The following is a 24,673-nucleotide window of genomic DNA, read 5'->3' on the forward strand; positions in this document are numbered from 1 at the left end:
GTTCATCCAACAAAGGAAAGACTTGTTTCCATTTAAATAGACTGTGGCTTGTTTGGAAGTTAGTCCTCTATGACGATATTTTTCAGTATTTACTGCATGTCTGACTGTTGTGTGATGAATGTTAATGAATCTTTACGCCCTCCGTTTTCATCTATCTAGTCATTTTTGTGTTTCTCATGCCTTCATTAGTGAAAGTCATACAACCATTTGTCATTTTGACATCATTACCATGCAGTTTTAAGGGCTTGGCTGTTACAAAGCCCACACACCAGTGACTGTTTGTATAGTTTCCCGTAAGCTTCCATAGCCCCCCTTTTACCAGAGTCAAACTTTGTTTGTTCCTCCATGACTCTGCTGTAACTGAAACTTTCCTTCTGCACCAGGCTCTTCTTTTGCATACCCAGGATGATATTTATAGAATGACAGAAATCAACACATCCTCAAAAGGATGTTCCAACCCAACGTCATTATGCACAAAAGACTCGAGCACAATGCTGGTGCTGGGAATGGAAAAACACACCCCAGTGCATGAATGTGCATTATCTGGCTGCGTAACTTTCTCACAAAGCGTGATGACGATTGTCCTGTCTGAGGGAATGCTTTAAAAGAGACAGCCCACAGACAATGTTTGGAATGATCAGCCTGTGTATTAAGAGGCTGAATTTGAGGTGAAGAAGCAAAGCTCTACAGCAATCATTGGGGATGTCAGTTGTAATCAGGCTATTATCTGCTATTAGCATATGTCAGCAATATGTCTGACAGCATAATACACAGTTCTCTGTGTGTTTACTTTCTGTACAGTTTGTTTTAATAGTCATTTGGGCTCCATTAGACAGTGATTCAGTGTGTGGGTAAGGCGTATGTTAAAAAGCAAAGGCACGGAAATATCTATCTCGCATTATGTCTAAAGATTGCAAACAACCATACAGCATAAATACTTCTATTTCTTTAAGCGTAAAGTTCCACCACTAAAAATAGATGCTTTTGTAGCATGCTCGCATGTTATGTTGTAAAGTTAATAATGCTATAACACCATGCTTGCATGAGTAATGTAATAAAGAGCACGAGCGCATCAGATGATCAACACCCAGGTCGGGTGCAGACAGAAAAGCTGGAACAGGATTTTTGGTTTAACTACAGCGGCCTACAGACATATGAGGTACCTCCATGCTGTTTGTGTGCTTGAGCTGAAGTGGCTTTATGTTTTCTAAGAGATGTCATGTGAACTCGTATGAGCGTAATGTCTTGGATCCCTGGAAGCAAACATCTTGCCGAGATTCACAGTGTGTAAATAATCAAATTAGCTTTCGGGATGGATGTAAAAGTGCTGTGTTCCCTCTTCATTTACCGTCCAGACTCTCTTTTCATTCCCCGTCAACAGCTTTCCTCTGAAGAGGCCAGTCCTCTCGTCTGCATACATGTTTGTACCGAATGAGCAAGCATGGTTCCCTGAAATATGTCAGACCTAAAAAAGGAATGCTTCAATTTCTTACATTTTTGAGAGAAAACAGTAAAATGTACCATCATCTGTACGAGTTATCAGAAAGAACGATTCTTTGGTTCTTCACATTGCACAAAGGATAGAGGGACATACAGGAGACAGTGGCAAACAATACAAAGTTGTCTACTACAGTATATTGTCTAACAAATGCAACTCCATCAAAATAATGCCGTACACATATCGAAATTCAAAACTACGAGATTAGCACAGTATATTTGTCTAAAAGTCCATTCCTTTAGAAATATATCATAAAAATATACATTTTCATTATTTTCCTTGTACAATAAATGTGTGCTTTTTGTAATATTCTGCTTGTGTAGTTGTACATGTACAATAATCACATTCCTTCCAGCTATAGTGAAGCTCATTTTATGTGAAGTTCAGTCTGTCAGCTACAACAGGAAGGATGACACCTTTTGAGAAAGTTTTGAAATAACACACAAGACTTCTAGATTTTCTCCAGATTAAAACTGATTACACCAATACAAAGAAGGATAAAGAGGTTTTTTTTTGTTTTTTTTCTGTGTTCACAGTAAAGATAATTATCATGTTAAGGTGCTCTCTCTTGCCAGCCGTCGGGCACAAGAAGTAAATCAATGGATGCAGCCTCACAGTGTCTCTCTGTGTCTACATGTGTTCTGTGCAGCAAAGAATATAGACCAGCAAGACAATAAACTTAGACACAAATACTTTCTCCTCAAGGTCACACTTAAGAGATCAAGAACGCTACATAACAATAAATATACTGTGAATATATATATATATATATATATATTTATTTATGTATGTATGTATGTATGTATGTGCTGTCTGTCTGTCTGTGGCTCTTTCTCCCTCATACAAACACAAACACAACACAACTAAGGCCAGTTTTGAGGAAGGAAGTTAAAGGAAGCAAACTGTACATTTATCCAACACACTGTTGCTTTTGTAATGCCACAATTATACACTTATACATTAACTGATAACTTAAAGAGACACGCAAGTTCCCTCGTCACACGACAACAAAGTTATATGAACCACAGCTGAGTGAGTTTCTCATCTTGCAGAGCAGTGTTTCAATGCTTTCTCTGGTTTGCTACGAACTGGACAGCTTTTGTTGTAGTTGCTTTATCCAGGGATGTCAGAAAATAGGATTTTGCTTATAAAAATGATATCCTTCACTCTTACAACTAGGCTGGAATTTATATATGTCTATCTGGACTAAAATAAATGTATAAATAGTAAAAACAATCAGACGGGCATTCCTTGCCATTTTTTAAAAACCTCTTAGATCAGAGTCTTCTGCTAAAGTGATTAATTCAGGAGTCTTAGAAAAAGCTCGAGAGTAAAACACAAACATCTTTCCCATTGTCCACAGCTATTTCCATGACACAAGCATTTTTTTATGAATTTCTTCAAATGTTCCTGCAAATGTTTTCAGTGCCTTTTCATATTTTTGGGAAGTTCAGTTTTGCTAAATTCCCTGTGCTTCTTAAATTTCCCTTTTTGCTTCCTCATCTGCTGTTTGTTTCCTTCATGGCCTCTCCCTTATTGTACCTTTAAGTGTTCAAGTGACCCTTCTCTCCCTGAAGTGGTTGTAGTTCCTGAGCCACATGGTTCTCCTGCCCTTCTGCCGGCAGTGTGCTGTTCCCCAGCTTCGTCTGCAGGCCCTCCTTGGCCCCTTGCTGGAAGCTGGAGTGAAACCCGGGGCTTGCTCTTTTCAGGAGTCTTTGGGAGGGATTGATGCCTGAAACATCATGCAGGTGCTCCTCCTCATCTGTGTCAGCGTCGATGAATTTATTGATGGATGCATCATGGAAAGTGAAGAGGCTGCTGGGCAGTAAATTCTCCGGGCTCTTGCTGGGTGTCCTACTTCTGGCAGTTGTATAGACGGACTCCTCAGGGCTCTGGACTGACGAGCTGTCTGAGAGGGCCCCTGTCCCTAAATCCTCCCCATCTCTGAAGTTGACCTTGAGAGAGTGGCTTTTGAGTGGGTTCTTGAAGCGCAGAGCCCTGGGACTGTCAGCATATGGGCCGAGCTTGGTGCCTCGTCCTGTCTGGGGTGTATTGGTACCCTGGGATCCTTCATGCTCACTCTCCAAAGTGGGCTCCAGGCTAGGGTGAGTGCTGACCTTACCTGGCATGCTGCTGACGGGGCTGTGGGAAAAGCGAAAGCTCTCGGGGAGGTCAGTGGTGCAGCTAATGAAGCTGTCAATGCTGGACATGTTTCTCATGTCTGCAACTGTTTCTGCTTTGCTTGTGATGGCTTCAGCGGTGATGCTTCCCATCTCTATTTCTGCTCTCTGCCTCACTGCTTTGGACGGTGGGCCCTTTTCCTTGCTGTTGAGGTTGGTATGTGACTGGGCCTTGGCCAGGTTATTGTACATCTCCTCCAGTTTCCGTGCGCTAAGATGCTGAGGGCTGCTAGAGGGCTTGGCCTGCTCTTGGTAGCTTGATTCGAGGGTCTTGCTGGGGCTCATCTGTGACCTGAGTTTGGGTGTCCCTTTCTGCACACTAGGAGTCACGTGATTATCATGCATCTTCTCCGTTTTTTCATCAGTATTTTCCACTATAATATCCATAAGCTCTTCATTGCGGCCCAATGCATCTTTCATGTTCATAGAAACAATGCTGCCATTTCTCTTAGCCCTCTCCAGAGCCTCCCTTCTTTTGATGGCTTTCTCCTGCCTCTTTTGCTCTTTGTAGAACTCAGAGAAGTTATTCACAATAATGGGGATAGGCAGGGCTATCACCAGTACTCCGGCAATGCAGCACAATCCTCCAACTATCTTTCCCAGCAGAGTTTTTGGGTAGATATCGCCATAGCCTACTGTTGTCATAGTAATGGTAGCCCACCAGAAAGAAGCTGGGATGCTTTTGAACTTTGTGTCCTCTTCATCCTTTTCGGCAAAGAACACCAGACTGGAGAATATCATGATGCCCATGGCTAAGAAAAGGATAAGCAGGCCCAGCTCATTGTAACTCCTCCTGAGAGTGAAGCCTAGAGACTGAAGACCTGTGGAGTGACGGGCCAGCTTCAAAATACGCAAGATCCGCATGATCCGGAAAATCTGAACCACACGGCGGACGTTCTGAAATTGCAGCACACTCTTGTTGGATTCTGTCAAAAAGATGGTGACGTAGTAGGGCAGGATGGCCAACAAGTCGATGATATTCAGCGGACCCTTAAAGAACTTCCACTTGTTGGGGGAGGAGAGGAAGCGAAGCAGGTACTCCATAGTAAACCAGGCAATACACACAGCTTCCACATGGGCCAGTTGCGGGTTGTCTGTGGATTGACCAAACTCATCTGTGTCCTGCAGCTCTGGAAGGGTGTTCAGAGACAAAGCGATGGTAGACAGCACAATGAAGAGGATGGAGATAATTGCCAGGATCTGGAAAACAAAAAACGGAAGAAAACAGTGAAAAATACTGATGAATACATAGTAATGTCTACGGAATATACCCTGGTGCTGTATACCCTTCTTTTTCCTAGGGGTAGCAATGCCTGTCAATCTAAACTGAAATAGCACAACAAATATTGGATGGATTATCATGACATTTTGTGCACATGTTTAAGGTCCTCAGAGGATGAATCCTGCAAACTTTGGTGATCCCATGATTTTTCATTTGGTACCATCATCAGGTCAATATTTTAATTTGCGCAATACTTTTATTGCACATATCAGTAAATGTTAGCATGCTAACAGCCTAAATGAAGACGGGGGGCATGGTAATGACTACCTGCTGAACATCAGCATGTTAGCATTATCACTGTAAGCATGTTAGCATTTAGTTCAAAGTATCGCTGTGCCTCACTGCCAGCAAGGCTGTAGACACAGTCCTGTTCAGTAATTTGTAGTTTATAAAGTTCTCTTGAGGGTCACCTTGAAAAAGAGCTCACTTTATAAAGTTTGAGTGTGTGTTTGTTAGGTGACAAATACAAAGAACTTATTAGTATGTGCATACACAATATGGATGGCTTCAGACTAATTGCTTGTTCAATCTTTTAATCTTTGTGAAACAAGCAGCAAACGCTTCATCATCAGCACATCGCTGCACTGATGATGGTCGAGACTGAAACGATCAAAAGACCGCACGGAACATGCAATAACTCTGAAGCCATCTGTTTTGTTTTTGTGAGAGGTTCCTTCTCATAAGTTTGTACCACACTTTAAACTTTCATTTTGACAATTATACTTACAACAAACAAGAAAAAATAGTTCCTGGTGGTATTTCCACACCATGCATCACTCACTTGGCCTCTTTGTGATTTGCAATGTTAAAAGGTATATGAAAGGCCCGGATGTGACGGTGACCAGTGGAGCTAAAGTTAGCAGTTGCCCCTGAACTACATGCTGAAAGTTAAAACGCTCCATCAAAGTGAAATAGTGCTTTAACAATGTCAGAGGAAGAAGGTTAATCCCATGAGAAACGCCATTACAATGTGTCAAAGCGGGGCGATTCCATTTGAGACACGAAATTGCATTTCAGAAACGACTAAAATATCCCAACTAGCGATGGCATTTACTGATCATATTTGTTCACGGCCCATTTCACTTTCTGGCTACTTTCTCCGAAGTCTTCATGAAATGTCATGTCAGCATTTCAAAAGAAATGGGGTTGGAGCTAAGGCGATCTCTGGGGCAGATGTTTTTGTTCTTTCTCTTCAAGTCATGACATGCATTACAGAGAGAGACAGTGAAGGACGGAGACGAGAGAGTTTGAGATTGAATTGATACATTTTGAAAACCTCTGTCACACTTCACCGTCTCTCCGTTTCTATACAGTATGCTTCAATCCTTCAACGTCCAAGGCTACAAGAAGACCGCAATGTATTACTTGTTTTTACAGCGCACACCATGCATGGCCAATGAGCCTGCCTGAGAGACAACTGGAGACCTCTGAAGCATTGAGCCACTTACTAAAGATATAATCTGCCGAGTACAATAGGGTCTCATCACAGTCCTGGGGATTAAGAAGGCTGCACAGTTGTAGGTGTGCCACACCTATTATTCCTGTCCCGGAGTCGGTGTGAAATCCATCACAAGGTCACTGTGGAGGCTGTGTCCCAGGCCAGTGGTGAGCAGGATTATTCCCTGGCGCCAATCAGCGGCCATAAACTTGAATTAATCTTGACAGGTGACTGCTTGCACGTCTACCTTGGCCTTTGAGGAGAGAGGGACTAAAAGCAGAGACGCCCTGCTGTGGTGGAGGTAAGAGAGGGCAGGAGAAAGGCCAGAGGAAAGGCATTTCAACTTCAGCAGCCAAATAGTTCAGCTGTGAGAGTGTAGTAAATTAAATGGCAAACGAAAAATGTAAACTCTATCGGAGCAATCCCTGAAATAGCCTGCCTCCCAGTCTGGATCCCTTGAGACCAAAGTGATGGATGAAAAGTCTCAAATAGAACCCATTAGAGGTAGATGTCTTGTTGCTAACATTACCATCAGTAAAGTTGGGGATGTAGAGGTCAGATTATCAGACACTGCAAAGTCTGCAGAGGTTGGAAAAGGAAAATTGTACCATTGATTGAGCAGCAACATTTCTAAAGACAAAGAGGCATTGACTACTGAGCCTCAGATCTAAAATGGACCATCTGGAAACCACACTCGTCAGATCAACACAAATCTATGTTGATGCACTGACTAGGCCTGAGCTTCGCCAATAAATCATGCTGAATACAAAAGACAGCGTTTGAATTTAGGTGTGTAGTGTGTTTGGAGAACAACCAAAGCATGACCAGCTCAACCTCCCATCAAATTCTTTCTCTTACTCACCTTTTTCCCTCCCACACAGAGAGTACTCCAAACCGGGGTCATCCAGAGAGAAGATTTATTGGGATGTGATCTCACCACAGAGATACAGACAGAGGAAGAGAGGAGTGTCTGCTGAGGACACTCAGCACTCTGACAAATCTGTGACACAGAGGGAATGTGGCAAACCAGTCTAAGCCTTGCTGATGAAACTTGTGAGTTTCCTTGGTTAGTCAATGTGATGTGAGTGCGTATGTATGATTTGTGTATGTAATTGTAATGACACTGTTTTACAAACTCTTCCTCATCTTTACTGGGTTTGCCCTTTTCCCCACTATGAACTGAATCAATGGAGGTATTGTTAGACTTAGTGACTCACTCACTTTATTTTCCCTTGGCATGTTGAGTGCAAGGTGACATCTCTAATCCTGTTATTGTATTACCACTTGTGATTTGCCAATAAATGTTGTCTGGCTTTGTGTGCTGACAGCTGACCTTCCTCCTACAGAGTCTGTTGTGGTTCTGCTGTAGTTCCCTCTGTGAGATGCAGTGTCAGTGTTTTTGTTTTAACCTAATACTTCAATGGAAAAGATGGATAGAATTACGCTGCCAGTAAACAAAGTTGAGAAGCCCTTTGCAGCTGCAAACACTTCCTCCCCAGGGTTACTATCACCTTCTTGGAAAGTTCCACACGGGGACCGAGGTGCAATGAAACTATTCTCACCTGCTGCCCTTTTATATAAACTAATGACAATTAACTCCTTAGCATACAGTTTACCCTTACGTAGTATTAGGGCGGCCTTGTTAACTAGTGTAACAATATAGTTCAGTTTTGTGTTTTCAATCATTTTTAGATTGAGATCTATGGCTCAAAGAAATAAGCTGTATCAGGTTTCAACTTCACAAACAATACTTTCAAACTGATACATTCATTGACGGTTTTAGTCTTTTTATGGGATTTGTTGAAAGTGAGAAAATATTTAATATCACCAGACTCATCCTTTAAAATCCACACCAACAATATTACTTATTCTGTTTGGGTTGTTCCAACTCTTTGTTGGAGAAACCCAAAAAGTTGTTTTCATGGCTACACTTTTCCATCAAATGGAAATATTCAAAATATTCAAAATGACATATTTAGCATCTTTAAAAAGTTCTGAATTTCCACCAGAATTCAACCTTTGTGCCTCACGTTAAAAAGCTGCTCTGATGTCCTTAAAAGAAAAAATATTAGTCAAAATCCGCCATAAAATTAGGCTATAATAATATTATTTTCCACTTTCACAGTCGGATCTTTTCATTAACTTTAAATACTTTAAATGCCCCCCCCCCCCCCACAAAAATGTAATTATTTCCTGTATATTAAAAGCTAGTTTGTTTGTTTTTTCGCTGTCTGGGATATGTCAATGATTTGCAACGACATTCATTTTGATACATTGCATCAAATCCTGCAGCGCTTCATAACACAGCTACAATAACCCTAGTGGAAACCAGGGACAAGCATGAACAAAAGGTTAAGCCAGGGCTGTAGATCGAAAGCCTGATATAATAAAATGCATGATTTAATGCTGTCATAGCAGTTGGATCAAAGGTTGTTGTTTTAATGAGTATCAATGGGGACATTTTTGTCCTCAAGGGTCCGTGGGTCTGTATTTTGGCTTCACAGTTTAGGCTTATTATATATAGCAGCTGAGGCTGACATTTACATTAACACTGTCCTGACCTTGTAAACATTTTTTAAAGTAAAACATGTAAAAGTCAAACATGTCCCTACTTGGACACAATAGTTAAAATACAGGTCTGCGTTTTCAAACAATATTTGCCGGCATGAGTTTGTAATGACTAACCCATCTGCAGGGCTTTTAACTTAGTCAAGCAACAGCCTTTACTGTAAATACTAGAAATGTAGACATTACCTGTCCCAAATGATGGCATAAGAGACGGAACAGATTTGACTCGAGAACAGCAGCAGTAACCACCGACGTAAGCTCTGAGAGGTCAGCGGTCTTTCACTGATGCTTAGTTTTCCTAAATACTGTAAAATTCAAATTTTGTTTTCCATTAATTTTATTATGGTTTGGCGGAAAAGTGTTTTATTCAGTTTTGTAAAGCATTTTATCATTTAGTAATTTATACGCACATTGTTCACAGATGTTGAGCTGAAAATGAGAGAGCTTGAAAAAGATCAAATTGATATGAAAAGATGACAAATATACAACAATAAAGAGGAACAATGAATAAGTAGGAGCAATGATAACGGGCCTTTTTAAAAATGATTACTTTACATCACATTCCGTTTGAGAAGCAATGAGCGGTTTCTAGTTATATAAGTGTCCCCGGTACAACTTCCCCATCTGTTTCTAAACCAAAGAATCTCCCAAATTGACTAGACCCCCTGTGTCTCACACAGATGTGCCCGCCGCCTCATATCACCTTGGCTGCCAAGCTTTTCTGACCCACCTTTAAGTATCTATCTATCTATCTATCTATCTATCTATCTATCTATCTATCTATCTATCTATCTATCTATCTATCTATCTATCTATCTATCTATCTATCTATCTATCTATCTATCTATCTATCTATCTATCTCGGGGAGCATGTGCCTACCCTGTGCTGAGGAGGAGACGGGGAGATGGATGACTGAGCTTGCGGCTATGATGTGTCCTTTCAGAAGTGTGAAGGTGGTGTTAAAATGATGAGGCACACAGACGCAGATCATTGTGTGCGCACTGATGTCTTCTTTGTTATTAGCAAACAATGATTTTAATGATTGCTTTTAAGAGTAAGGGATATAATTCAATAAAAGGTTCCTTAACTAGATAGTAAGGTACATGAATAACAATAATTACAGTGGAAAGGAAGTAAATTTACTCACAGTATTTAAGAACACTTTTCAGGTACTTTGTAGTTTTTATTACTTTATACATATATTCCACTAAATTTCAAATGGAAATACATTTTCCTAATTTCTCTGACAGCTGTAGTACCAGTTACTTTTCAGTTTTTAAAAAAATGTACCTCAAGAAAAACACATAAGATTATAAAATACAACATATTGTTTGGCTTGTAACCCTACAGAAAAAAAGTGATTTTCCCTCAAAACACACTTTTATTGCAGTGGAGTATTTTAAATTATTGTACTGATACTTTAACTGACGTAAAGGATATGAATATTTCTTCCACCACTGCACTCAAGCTCATCATTGGGGCTGGCTGGTGTCCACTAAGGACATGGATGAGTTTTTTAAAACTTTGGCATGAATGAGCGGCTGAGAAAAGGAACAACATGAAAAATGAAGTCATAATATAAAAGTGACAGAGTGAGAAAGTGATATGAGACATTGCTCCCTGTGGCTAATGTACAAACCAATGCTGACGCTGAGAGTCGGTTCCCCCTGATAAAACATCTGTGCCATCGCCACCGGCCTTTTCACCTGGAACAGAAAACCTTGACTCTGAAACATCTGGAACAGCTGGGTTATCAGGTGCCAAGTTTCCCTCCTGTATCCGTAAGATTGTTTTTTTTACAATATTTTAGAGAATACAGTAGCAAAACTATGCTTTACTGGGCTGCTGCAGATCTCTTCCTTACTCCATCTGAGTCATTTAAGGCATATAAGTTCATGTAATGAAAAACTGATCCAAGATTATTAAGTAATGAAATACCAGACAGGAGCCTCTCTACTGGCAGAGCCAAAGAGGCTTATAGATCACCGTCGTCGTCGCCGTCCCCCTCTGGACTCTCTGCTGACTCTGAGGTCTTCTTCGCAGCATGTGCCGGTCTGTCTATTTAACCTGTGGGAGCATTAGGCTGGGGAGTCTCCTCTAGGCTGCAGAAAAATAACACACAGCCTGCACAGCTGAGCCCTACTAATGGAATAAGTATGGCATCTGTGATCCTGACATCTACAGTCTTGATATACAGTGGGCGTTCTTGTGTGGGCCTGAAATGCAGCACACCCGAAAGACTCATGGCTCACAGCACAATCGCATCTCCACTCGGTAAAGACGCATCACACTCGAGCTGAAAATGACAAGTACTCAAAATCTGTCTTTGTTCTTGATACTTGTTTTGTGCAGGCTGGAGCTCCAGCTGTCAATAGTTGCTATGGTCTTTTCTCACTCTGAAGCAAGGCAGCAGTGTTGGCAAGCGAGAACAGAATATATCATGCTGAATCACCACCAGCTCTGTGGAAATAGACCATTTGGCAGCATAGTGCACATGAAAATCATTGTTTTATTTTTCATCTTTTGTTACGGACGTGTTGGTGTGGTCATTACACAACAGGAGAAGTACCAGTAGAGAAAGCTGCCGGGTTACCGTGGCCTAATTAATGTCAATCAGTCTCGTCAAATTGGGTTTAATTGCAATTAGAGCAACTAATCAACATCAGGGGACAGACCGGCGGCTTAAAGAGAAGCAGTGGCCATAAAACAATCCTAACTTTAATGCAGATTATGACCCGGGATGCAAACAGAGGTGAGGACATTACATCAGACCAGGAAATTCATGACCTGTCAGAGAGAAATGAATACAAAATGATTGAGTAAGTTCCAGTGAAAGCACAGAATCCAGTAACATTAAAGTACACATCATTACAACATTCTTGTGAAGAGCAATATGTTTTTCCTGCCATCAAGCTCCGCTGTTTACTCTCTGTGGCTACAGAGTGCAAAGCCTCATTATATGATACAGGAGGATTTCCAACCTGAAGCTTGATATGAGCCAACACAGAGGCCGATACGATGCCTCAACTGATCTGGTGTCTGCTGACAGCTAAGTAATGCTAACTAAATTCCCTGTCTCCGGTGACCTGCCGCTGTTCTGTGTTTACCATTTAAAGCAGATGACAATTGGTTCCTGTGACATGATTGCGTGTCAGCAATGAGTGGAGAGACTCACCTGCTGCGTACAGTGAACAGCACCTGAAACCGGAGAGGCCTGGTCGCTGCCCATACTCTTATAGGATGCCATATCGGCTTCACACTACAGTTTCAGTGCGAGACATTTGATGACATTTAAGAACATCTCGTATATCCATTAAGTATGAAATTCCAGCGAGGAGCTTAGCTTAGCATAGTTATCATAAGTCTTGAAACAGGGAGAGATGGCTAGTCTGCCTACATTGAGCTCAAACAAAGACAAAAAAGGGACATTTTGGGCAGTATGGTGATCTGTATGGCAAATATGAAGCTCCAGCTAGTTGGCTCAGGTTACCATGAAGACCGTAAATGGGGGAAACGGCTAGCTCTGCTCTGTCTGTTTTATCTCTACAAAAACATTGGTGTTTCTTGGAGGATGAGACAAAGAAGATGTTTCCAACTTTTATGCCAAGCGAACCAGCAGAAATAGGTGCACGACCGGCTGTCTGCCGGAATCTCTTTCTGCACCTTTTCTCTCGCTATTACTTCGTCTCTATTAAAGCATGTGGCGCCAGTGGCGGTCATCTCCCTCTCTGTCTGAATAGAAAGATATTTCTCTGTAAGCGTCTGACGATTGTAAATGGTAAGTCGTAACGTCAGATTACACCCACACTGTGCCCCATTCAACATCGTCTGCTTTGTATAAAAATCTGTGATGAGAAAACAGAATGCACGCATACAGGAATGTCCCTCAGTCTTTTTTTTTTTTTTAAAAAGCACTGACACAGCACGAAATACCCAAAGTCAGTGTAACAGCATGGCAACTTTAGATTCAGTTTCTCCAGATCTTTTTGTTTTTTGGCAAAAGGAAATTGTCCAAATTGTTTCTTTAGAAAACGTCATGCAAATCAAACCTAAGAATACTCCTCTTTCACACTTAATGCAGAAGTGTAACATAAAAGCATCTATTTTTCATTGTGTAGAAGTGAAACACTCACCGTGAACTGAGATTCCTCTTAAATGATTCAGTAGGAGTAGATGGGCAGATCAAAAAACTTTCTGCCTGACCGGCACTGACGACCATAGCTCTCTGCATGTGTGTGTGTCCATCTGTACAGTACGTCTCTAGCCTGATATCTCCTACAACAGCGTCAGTCCACTAAATATCTCCCGGTCATGCTCATTTTTGCCCAACTGTACTGTACTCTGGAGGCCAAGGCACTGTGAGACCTGCTCATCGTCGGTATTAAAGCGAGGTCAGAGATACATAATGCAAAAAGAGACCAAGAGAAGAAAGATGTTTGAAGTGCAGCGTATAGTGTATAATGTATGCAGCTGGGATGTGCAAGCACTAAAGGTCCCTCAGGCAACAGCCAGAAAAAGAAACTTCAGAAGCGACCTACTTTCTAAAACACCTTAATGAAATGCTTAAAACAAAGTTAATAATGTTGATCGATCTGAAATAGAGTAATAAAACACAATTGGTTGTATATCTTTCAACTTGACCAAGTAAGAAAGAAATAAAGTAAATAAGAAAGACACTGAGAGTCTGACATTTACAACAAGACCAGTTTAGAGGAACGTAACCTTTAAAGAAATGAACATTCACTCTGATCTTAGGAGCCTGAGATACAAAAATAAAACCTTCATTATAACTGCCTTTGGTGATGGAGCCTTTCAATGCAGGCAAAAACAAACAAGAGGGCAGAATGGGAACATACTATACTTAACTATACATTACATTGTGTTTACAGTGAAATATATACGAACGGGGTATTTGCAGCAAACGTCTGGGCCACCGGGCCCATCAGTCCTGCTGTAATAAGAATGGACAGATATTATAATGAAAGAAAAATAAAACACGCACAGCTGCCTGTCACAACATATGGCAAATGTACACAATGGCAGGCAGCTGCGTGCGATCTGCGTGAATGACTGAACCAGGATTTACACACTGGGGATCAAAAACAGGGCTGACTCCGTCAATGCAGAATGCAGCGGGATTAATTATCATGTTGTAATGACGGAGGAGGAAAGACAACACAGGCTTACCCTCTCTGCCTAGTTCACACTGTCTTCTTTTTCCTCTCTCACACATTTATTTTTTCACTCTTACACCAGGTGCAAGTACACAGACACACACATGAACTGGCAGACGGCAGCACATGGTGGACGCAGATCTCCTCAAAGGGATGCTGCCGTGGCACACAGCTCAGCTGATAGTTTCCATGGTGACGTGAGGCTTTTTAGCGTTTGCATAACAGATGCTGTAAGCCGGCATTCACAAAAAAACGGACACAGAAAACAGAGGCAAGCAATCATGTGATCATACTGAACCACACAGTGGGGGAAAAAGAGAGAGAGGTGAGATGAGTTCATAAAACTCAGCCGGCACAGCTCTCTGATTAAATACTTAGTAGTTGGTAATGAAAAAGTTCAAGCTCCTCCCACAAATTCCAACAAAACTATTCACACTAGAGCTGAAGTGATTTGTCGATTAACCGGTTTGTAGACTGACGGAAACAAATTGGATTCTGTTTGTAATTTTTCAAGCAGAAGTGTCAAACATAACCAATGTGAGAATTTGCTACTTTCCTTTTTCTTATGCAATTATAAATGACGTGTTTTGAGGTTTTAGGCTGTTGATCAGACAAAAAGGCAGCTGAAGGCGTCGCTTGAGTTTAAGGAAACTAAACAGCATTTTTTTTAGTTCACTATTTTCTGAAAGTTTGTAGACTTATTAATTAATTATAAAATAATTGGCAGATTCATTGATAAAGAAAATATTGTTAGTTGCAGCTCTAAACCACACAAGTGTGTGTGTGCGCGCGCGCGCGCACAGACACACACGCACACACAGAAATGTGTATTCGTAAACATGGATGCCTCAGGGAAATTGAGTTTTTCATGGTGTCAGCAGGATCAGTCCCACTGCAATTGTGAAGAAAGCTGCAATTACCACTACTGGTACAAAAGAAGATCAGCTACTCAAAGTTTATTTATACAACTCTCAATAATAGTTAGCAGTGTTAAAGAGCTTCATAGTGCTTGTGTTATTTAAGCAAGAAAGGAAAAAAAACACAAAAGCTTAGCCCCTCAGTTAGAGTAAGGAAGAACCAACACAAAAATCAATCAATAAAACCTGAGAAGAACCTCATAGAGCGTCAAGCTTCCAGGACGGAACCCTTGCTTTTAGCTCATATCCCACTTCAGACTTTGACACGCACAATAATGATCCAAACACCTCTCTTTTAGTGAGGTGATTGCTGCCAAAATCATTCAGCCAATGTCGAGATAACAAATATGGGTTACAGTATATGCGTTAGCAGCTGCAGTTGTGCTATTATTTGCTCCCTGTGTTGAGACTAAATCTTACCCTCATGAAATGAGAACGATTCAGCGCGAGTATCGACTGTAGCAGACTGCTGACTTTCGTTCTGCAAAGGCCGAACATCCCAGTTGTATAAAGTGAGAATGACAGTGACCATGATTTGCAAGTGGAACAGAACCTTTAATTATAGAAGTATGTGTTTAATGCTGCTGCCATCATCGGGGTCCTGAAGCTGAGACGTTAGGCAGAGAGAAAGACACAAGTGGTCAGAATTCGGTAAGTGCAATCAAACCGTGCCAGACAAAATCATGATTTAAAAAAAAGAAAGTCTAATTATGTGCTCTCGTTCTAGTTTCCCAGGTATGGAGGTCGAGTGGAGAGCTCCACTCACTGCTAAACACATGTCAGACTGGTGCCTGATGCTCCACACACTACCTGTATCCATCCAGGCCTGCTGTAAACTGGCCGACAGTCAAGCACGCTGGCCCGGCCAATCACTGCCATACATGGAGATGCTGACCACAGATTAAAACACACTTAACCATTCTCCCTCTGCTTCTCTTGACCCTTCTCCTCAACAGTGTCACCTCCATTACCACCCATTTGAGATGACCCTCAGTAATCTGATCTCACTTCCAGTTCCTCGCCACATGCAGCCCCTCGTTACAAATCAATTAGAAATCAATCAAGGAGCCGTTTTTATACTGCAGCTGTTCTCCTTCCCGCTAATGTACTAATCTGACTCGTCTGCTGCTCGTGCAGTTGGTACTACTCTAGTGTTTAATGCATCAAAGAGAGGCTGCGCGGTGTCCTGTCGGTTACAGACACCATCTTTTTCCATTTTGACAAGTATCTGCTCTGCTGTTGCTGTGACTTTTATATGGGCTGCAAGTGAAAAGACAATCCAGAAGGGATCAGTAAAGTGGCACAATCACATTTCTGATCCTCTTGGGACATTGATTTATAGTGAAGTTTCTTCCCTTCTTAAAAGTATAAGAGAAGCTGTCGGTGACACTCAGCCACATCTCAGTGACACTCCAAACACACTCCTACAATATATTTCTCAATGGCCTTTTTAACCAGCCATCTTCTCCCTCTCTTCCTGACGTTATTCCCAAATCAGTTCATGCACCTCCTTCACTTTCTTTGGTCACTTCCACCCCATTTGAGTGCAATTAATTCTGGTTTGATGGTTACTCTTAAATCATTAAAGCAATCTTTATTTCCTATTCCTCCCCAGGCCCCTCCCAAACCAATTTGAACCTTCCTGTCTAATGTACATACTGAGCACGCTATATGCGCATCATTCTCTTTCAGTGCTCAGGACCTCAGCTGTCCTCAGCTATCTAACTTACACAAAATCATCTGCACCGTCTCTTAGTTCCCAAACTTCCTGAATTACTTAATCTTTAATGTTAAGGCTGGGCTCTCCTATTTGAGCTATGTACATTGATTTATACATCTTTAACCATTAAATATTCTTGATTGTATCCTTGTCACCTTTTATATGATCCCATCATATAAAATGAATGACTTGTTCTAAGTATTTCATACTCTGTAATATATTTATGCACGAGGCTAAAAGGTGTTTAATTTACAAATCTATTAGAAATGCAATATAACAATTGACCAAATCTCTTTCTCCGTGAAAAATCCTTGATGTTCATAGGGAGTATGTTTCACAACAAGAATTGCAACCATCTCTGTAATCACTTTTTGGCATTAGACACTGAGAGTGAGAGATCACACATGGATTAGAAAGCAAATCCGTGCAGATTTGGCTGTTGTTGGCATTATCCACAGAGCCAAGTTCTCCATGGAATAGCCCCCGGGACTTCTGTCTAATACTGATTCTGATCTGGGCAGAGGGTTTATGAAGAGGCTCTAATGAGCAGCCTTCTCATCTCATTTTCTCAAAGCTCTGCCCTGCTGCAAACCCACTGTGCGGACCACGAGAGGAAGTTCATTATATAAAGTCGCAAATTAGATAAAAATTACTTGGACATGCTGTCGTCATCACCACTCTGTCTTAAATGGAAAAGATAAAGGACGATATCAGCCAATGTTAATTACAAGTCCTATTTACATAACATATAACACGTGGTAGTGTCTATTACAATGATTAGTTATTTCAGTTATTTTTTCAGCAGTATGTAAGTATTAACAGTATACGGCATGCCTGGCACCGTTTGTATTTCTCTGCATGCTGAAGCATTGTTCATTGAGCTGCAGTAATGGTGGAATTTGGAGGATGATGTCTTATTTTTCAGCCTTTCCAAAATAAAAACAAAACAGAAGCAAAAGTCCAAGAAATTAATTTAACTGTGTTTCTCTGTTCAAACATAACCTGTAAATCGTTGGCATGTGTGGCTTACTAGTTTAGCCGACAACTGAGTGTCACGTCCAAGGCCGACTACATTGTTTTGTGGGGTTACAGGTTACATGAAAAAAATCCCTGCTCACAACTCGCACATCCACCATGTAGTTTTACCACTGTTTAGAAGCCTTTGTCATTTCCATGTCTTATTACGGATAATTAAGGATGCTGACTTTTTACCTGGGAACTATTAGCTTAGTCTCAGTCTTTTAGCACAGTATAATGTAGCCATTGATTGCATATTTAAGGACCCTTTTACACAATTCATGTTGTAAAATGAGCTGGAAACATTAAAAGGTCAGCTGGAGACGTCGTTTTCAACCAATTCATCGAGCTGATGTTAGCTGAATTAGTTAGCTAGCTACAGCTTATAAAATCCGACAGCCACGGTTGTCAATATCAACAGCTGCCAGCTAGCTTGACAGGTGTGATGGTAATTAAGATGGCATGGCTTAGTGAACGGTCAATTAAACAATTAATCAATTCATCCAGTAGCCAGTGAATGCAACACTTGGCACACTCACACAGTGAGACTTTCCAAACTGTCCCAGTTGAGTCTGTGTTTCTGCCCTCAGAGCTGCATCTGGAACCACAAAATGTGTTAATGTAACGACATGGGAGTTGAGTTTCCCACAGATCGCTAACCCTTTCAATTTACATCACGCTGCTCAGTTTACAGAACCCATCGACTCTCTGCTTCTGTCCTCGTGGGAGATGGAGTTGCCTGAGGTGGTTTGTTTGAGAGATAGATGTCACAGACAGGAGGAGGCAGCCAGGCGATGGTTTTCCAACAATTATGAGCTGAAACCTGCAGCTTTAGATGCGTATCATCTGACTTTGCTCTGTGCCAGTGGTGTTCATTACTACATAAACTAATTTAAAGTGGACAGGAGAAAGAGGAGGATTATATGGGAGCAAAATATAGTGGTGAGAGTACAGGACTTTCAACACACAGGAGGAGGAAACATGGAGTAGTGGCATGCATGAACACAACACCAGAGTAACAGACCACGAACAGTATGTCATTTTGCACCTCTGGTCTCTATGCTCACTAACCTTCCATCATTTCATAACCTTCAACCTGTGACCCACGTCCTCTTCTCACCTTTCCTGCTTGGCCCAGTTAAGACCAACATGCCTATATACCTCTGTGGCCTATGTCTCACACCAGACAAAGGTAAGGTGATGTGCTTGTGACTGGTAGGCGGAGGAAGGAGCGAGAGAAATGAGAGCAGCGAGTAGGTTGAGGCTCTGGCAGCAGACTGGGGAGAACAGGGACTCCTGGGACTGCTGCCTGGAGATTAGTGGGATAGTGATTGAAACTCACACAATCCACCCACTCTGCACTGCCAGACTATCAGCTACACACTGGCTCTTAGTGTAACGCAGTGCGGTATGCTAAGAACAGCATTTGTATTCAGAGAAATGCTTTGGACCTTTCTGGGATTCTTCATAATAAGAAACACCTGCGGTCTAAGGTGAGCTACCTGAGGAGGTGTACTGCTTTCAGCTGCTCCTAAGGGACTACCTCTGTGGAGTCATGTGCCACAAAGGTGATCTCCTACGTCTCGTATGGCTCGTCTACAGTTCTCTGAAACACCACTCCGGAATGTAATTACAACAAATGAGCATTAGTTCCTCCTCAGCCAGCACACCACAGGAGTCTCGCATAATTACCATCAACAAATACTGCAAGGATGTGGCCTTTGATCTTCTCTCACATCCCCATGCGTTCACACTGGATTCTACATATTTTGAAGACATTTGCACATTTCTGTGCTTACCATTACAAATGAATATTAAAATACTGTATATGGCAGCACTTACAGCTATATTGAGGGGTACTGAATGCACTGTAAAACCACAACATTCAGTGACGTGCCAGTCTATCTCACACTAAGCCTCTCTATCTCACTCACACGCTCACACTCCCTCTTTCTGTGTGAAAGGAAACCTTTGCAGTACCCTCTGATTTATAAAAGAAACGTACTTGTGAATCCGACAGTCTGCTGTTGGGAAATTAGACGACTGCCAAACAGTTTGATGTAGTCCAATGAACAATCAACAAAATTACAACATCAATGTATCTATTTAAAGATCTGTGTGTGTGTGTGTGTGTGTGTGTGTGTGTGTGTGTTTCATGGGGAGAATGAATAGGAAAAAGAAAAGGTGTTTCAATAAAAGCACGAGAAAGGTCAGGAAATTGTGCAATTTATGTGCATGAATGTGTGTCTGTGTGTGTGTGTGTACGTGTGTGACAGCATATTTATTTATAGAGGCCCCTTGGGAGAAGAGTGTCATTACTGTTCTAAAGTAGAAACTCTGGTGGGGCTGCGTGCTAGATGTCACACTAAGGTGGCTTCATCACTCCTCGCAGGCTGAGCCTCATTAGGTTAGGCAACACCCTGTATAATATTAACAAGCACACCTCTTCTGCATTGTCCTTCTAAAACCCTTTGTGCAAACACCATTAAAACAAAACACCACAATGTCTGTGGATAGTAGTTTTTTAAATGACCACAATGTCCCAGTTTCCTCTGTCAATTCATGCTGGGGTTCTTATTTTTCATACAAAATGCATCAAATAGTAAAGAGAAACATTCTCTATCTTCAGTTTTTATGCTTTCTGTCATTATTGATTGCCTTGGTTTGAGTTATTCTGTTGCACATGAATTACAGAGAGTAGGTGGACACGTTGATCCAGAAATGGACATGAACTCCCCATGACTGTTTCTCCCTGCTCTGGTCATGCCTAATGCAACCGGTGGTCCACACAGGTGAAAGGTGAGAGGTTCACAACAAAGTGAAGGAAAGATCTAATCTCCCTGTGCTGGCTTAATCTGTGACGATCATTAAAGGTGGGGACACCAGGGAAACCTCTCTCCTCCCACTCAAACCAACCGACTTCAAGAGCTGCATTATCTCTATAAACGTTGCAGGGGCTTTCCCCAGAAACCAATAATCACAAGCTCTGTGTGGGGGCTTGATGGACTCAATCTCTTCATGCTGCAGAGGATCATTTTCTAAGTATATTTTGAATTGTGCACCAGTCACGCAACTGTATCAAAAGCTAATTTGTCTATTCGTGAATGCACACACCTCGGTCTAAATGTGAGCTGTAAAATGAGAACAGCAGATGACGGGATTTAAGCAAAGCTCCCCTGTTTGCTTTTCGTTCTCACTCTATTTGCTAAAGAGCATACGCTATTGAGACGTGTCTGGAGAACAATAGCTATTTCTCCCACCTATCTGCCTCTCTATTCCTGCTGATATCTTCACTCAGTCACGTAATGTGTGCAGACCTTAGATAAACCCATTAGCCTTTAATGTTTACTGCACAGTAAATGTGTCACTAGCTTCGTTCCAAATGATGCTATAGCTGTAACCTGACGCTTTGTTTAACTTAGCCTGTCTGCCATGGCAGACGTGCTGCTCCACAGTGAGAGACTGGTGGTGATCTTGTGTTAATTGAACTCTGTTGTTGACTGTTCGCCCATGTAGCTTTCAGGTGTTGAGTTCTGTATCAAGTTCAGGTAATACTTACTGTTGCTCAGTCTGGCGGCCGCTGTGAGCGGCAGTTCACACGTGGATCTCCTCCTGACTTCAAACACCTCTACTATTTTAAATCCAAGAAAATGTTGTCTGTTGGTTGTCTGAACGTCTACATGCTGTCTGTAGTGGTGGTGTATTTGTAGAATCACTTTTTGTCGTGTGTATTGTTTGTAAATACAACCATGCAGCTCAGGTACGACCATCATTTAAACACTTTCTTCTTCACTTTCTTTTAAAGAAGCACTTCTCTGCACACACAACAATACGCTAATGGACCTGAAAGGAAAAATCAGGCTGGTTTGAATATGTGTGCTAAACCCTCATCTTATCCCTCTTAAAATAGGAAGCCTACAGATGGCCATGATTCAAAAGATGCTCATCATAACCGTTACATTGAAACTGTGAATACAGTATATATTTTTTTGTATTTTCTTTCCCTGAGAATAAATCATGCTCAGTCATTCAGAAACAGCTTTTTGGAGAAATTCTATGCAAGAGAGAAGCAATTTTCCTGGCAGGGAACTGCTTCAATATAACTTGCATTAATTCAATCTTTACTTCAACCAGACTCAGCTACGCTTAAACAAGACTGAGCTTTCTCCTTTAACCGTCTCATATGACCAAAGGATGATTAAGGAGCAAAGGACAAAGGGTAGATGCAAGTATAGGAAAATCAGTTGAGCTCTGGTACTGCAGCCAAACAAAAGGACAAAGCTCTAAACTTCCTCAGATACAGTGTGCTTCTTTACTTTGACGCTTAAGTGACCCTGGGATAAGGTGTACATGACAAAGGAAAATGATTAAAATTGCATGAGCCATCTTTTTGTTCTGCTATCCCCATTTGATGACATGTAGAGTAAAGCACATGGAGCACTTGAGTTTGGGTAAAAAGCCAGAAGAGCAACATTAGAGAGCATGTAAAGCAAAACGCTAAGAGATGGATTACATAGATTGAGGCTCGACAGAAAACAAATCTGCTGTCAGAAAATGCATTGTACTGACTACAGAATTTCATTGCATTATTCAGTCATGCCTGTCATTCCTGTACGGGGGGCTGAAACTGACCTTTTCAGTCTCAGCCTGCAGAGTGAGCGATGAAAACCTTGGTGTGGTCTGCAACTGTAGCTTAGGAAGTCGTTTTAGCACACATTTGCTTTGGGTTCTAATGTCTAACTCTCTGGAAACTGTTTTCCTCTGCGGGTGACCATGCGGACTCACACCACTCTGTCTTCTTGTTCTCTCGCTGACAGGCCCATCTGAATAATGAATGAAGTTCTGCAGCAACGTAGTCATGTCTCCGTCTCCTTGCAATTGACCTCTCACCTTTTTAAAAGTTTCACCAATGTGTGCGGACTATAAGGAAAGTCGGAGTGTGTGTGTGTCAGTGTGTGCATGTGTAGCATACTGTGTTGCCCCAGCTGGCTTGTGCGATAAGCTAATGTACTAGTTCACCTGTCTCCATGAAAACTGCAGGGCAATGGAGGGGCTACAGTAGCGTACCTCTTCCTGAAACCATATCGTCTGCAACTAGTAGAGGACACATCCATACTATGATAAAACGCATTGATATTTAATTTGTCATTTGTTATTTTGACCCTCTCAAATCACAATATGGCAAAAGCACATTTAAATCATTTAAATCTGAAAACAAGCCGAAACCAACTCGATAATTTAGAAAGATAGTAAGACTGAACCAGTAAAGTTAAATTCAAGGCAGTTCAATTCCTTTATTTATTTGTATAGCAAAATATCACAAATCACAAATTAGCCTCAGAGGGCTTCACAATCTGTACAGCATACGACATCCTCTGTCCTTGGACCCTTGCATCAGAAAAGGAAAATGAAATCAAAACAAGGAGCTAAAAGATGCTAAAATGCAGAGGGGAACTGCAGAGTCAGCCAATCATTTTTTTGTGGATGAATCATCTGAAGTGACATAAACCAAGTTGTATCCATTGTTAATAGCAATATTGATAACAGTTGCATTACGAGTAAAACATAGGGCATGACAATTATTTTTTATTAGAGAGGGCGTCTTATTTAACATCAATATGTGCAAAATCATATTGCTATTTTCATTTGAAAACTTTATCACTCCACATTTGGTGATTTCCATATTATAACCTTAGATGGAGAATTTCATGCTCTCATACAACCCTGAATCGTGTACAACCCTCTCCATGCTTGGTGGTCGAACTCCAAAATGTAATCTTTTCAGGCATAGTTTCCCCTCCTACAATGTTGACTGTCTGTGAACCAATTAACAACCACACAGGGGAAATTAAATAATGTATAGCCTGTCTGGGCATTTGGTCATTTATGTAGTCACATAATTAGCCAAATGCTAAAGAGGTCCAGAGGGAGAAGACAGTATCTTGCAGGCAAAGGTGAGCAGTCTGTCCATAATGGTAACACAGCACATCCACAAATGAAGGAGGCCATCAACAGACCATAAGAACATAATGTCCTAATTTAAAACATCATTCATTGATCATTTCTGAAGGAATGGAGGAGAAGTGCTGTTGTAAAACGTCTTCTCCATCTACAGCACATGTATTCTAGATCTCAACACATTGTAGAGTAGTTACATTGTTTTCAGTATCCGAGCTTGATAAAAAAGCCTGAAGCATCTAAAGGTCCAGTTGTCAAACGTATATGAAACTGGCTCCAATGCAATGTGGAAGCTGTGATTACAACACGAGTCTTTGAAGTCTCTGAGAAATCGTTTCAGCTTAGCAAATACGATGTGGAACACACTCTCACCAACACACAAACAATTTAATCGTCCTCTCTGCAGTCGGGCAGATATTCTCAATCGATTATGAGCCAGTGGGGCGGGACATGTTACTTCCTTATAGGTGAATTTCTATTCATGTGTTTCCACACACTGCTCAGACGGCATCAAAAGCATGTTTTAAATCAACAATGCTAATGTCTCTCTCAGTGTAGAATAGAGCTTCTTGGTTGCGACTGCACAATGAAGAACTTCATATGCAGCCCCAAAACAAAAAAATACAGTAATCATGACTTAAAGCTTAGCAGAAACTTTAAGTAGTCTATTTATTATTACTTTTTCTGTGACTATTGTTGCTCAATACAACTCTTTGGTACATCCATGGATGTAGAGGGATCTGTCGGTCTGAGAGCTGACTTTAAAATGATAGAAAAATAATTTCCCATGAGTGTTATGGAATATGAGGATATAGCTATTATCTCTACGCATTCAGATCAAGAGTTTTCAAAGTCTGAGACTGCGGAGCCTCATTATGATAACTAATGTAGGAACTAATGTAATATTTTTTCACTTCCAT

At 41.3% G+C, this 24,673-nt stretch overlaps 1 protein-coding gene across 1 annotated transcript in view; it reads right to left on the bottom strand.

The window, feature by feature from the left end:
* Window positions 1–2,304: 2,304 nt before the first annotated feature.
* LOC116382412 (potassium voltage-gated channel subfamily B member 1-like) overlaps window positions 2,305–24,673 on the bottom strand; it is a 29,338-nt gene continuing 6,969 nt past the window's right edge. The window contains exon 3 of the mRNA XM_031845452.1: window positions 2,305–4,878. Within this exon, the coding sequence (XP_031701312.1) occupies window positions 3,043–4,878 (1,836 nt within the window). The 3' untranslated portion in view covers window positions 2,305–3,042. The remainder of the gene's footprint in view (window positions 4,879–24,673) is intronic.

This window comes from Anarrhichthys ocellatus, unplaced genomic scaffold (genome assembly GCF_004355925.1).
Source record: "Anarrhichthys ocellatus isolate YVR2014 unplaced genomic scaffold, GSC_Weel_1.0 scaffold1, whole genome shotgun sequence".
In the NCBI taxonomy this organism is placed as follows: Eukaryota; Metazoa; Chordata; class Actinopteri; order Perciformes; family Anarhichadidae; genus Anarrhichthys; species Anarrhichthys ocellatus.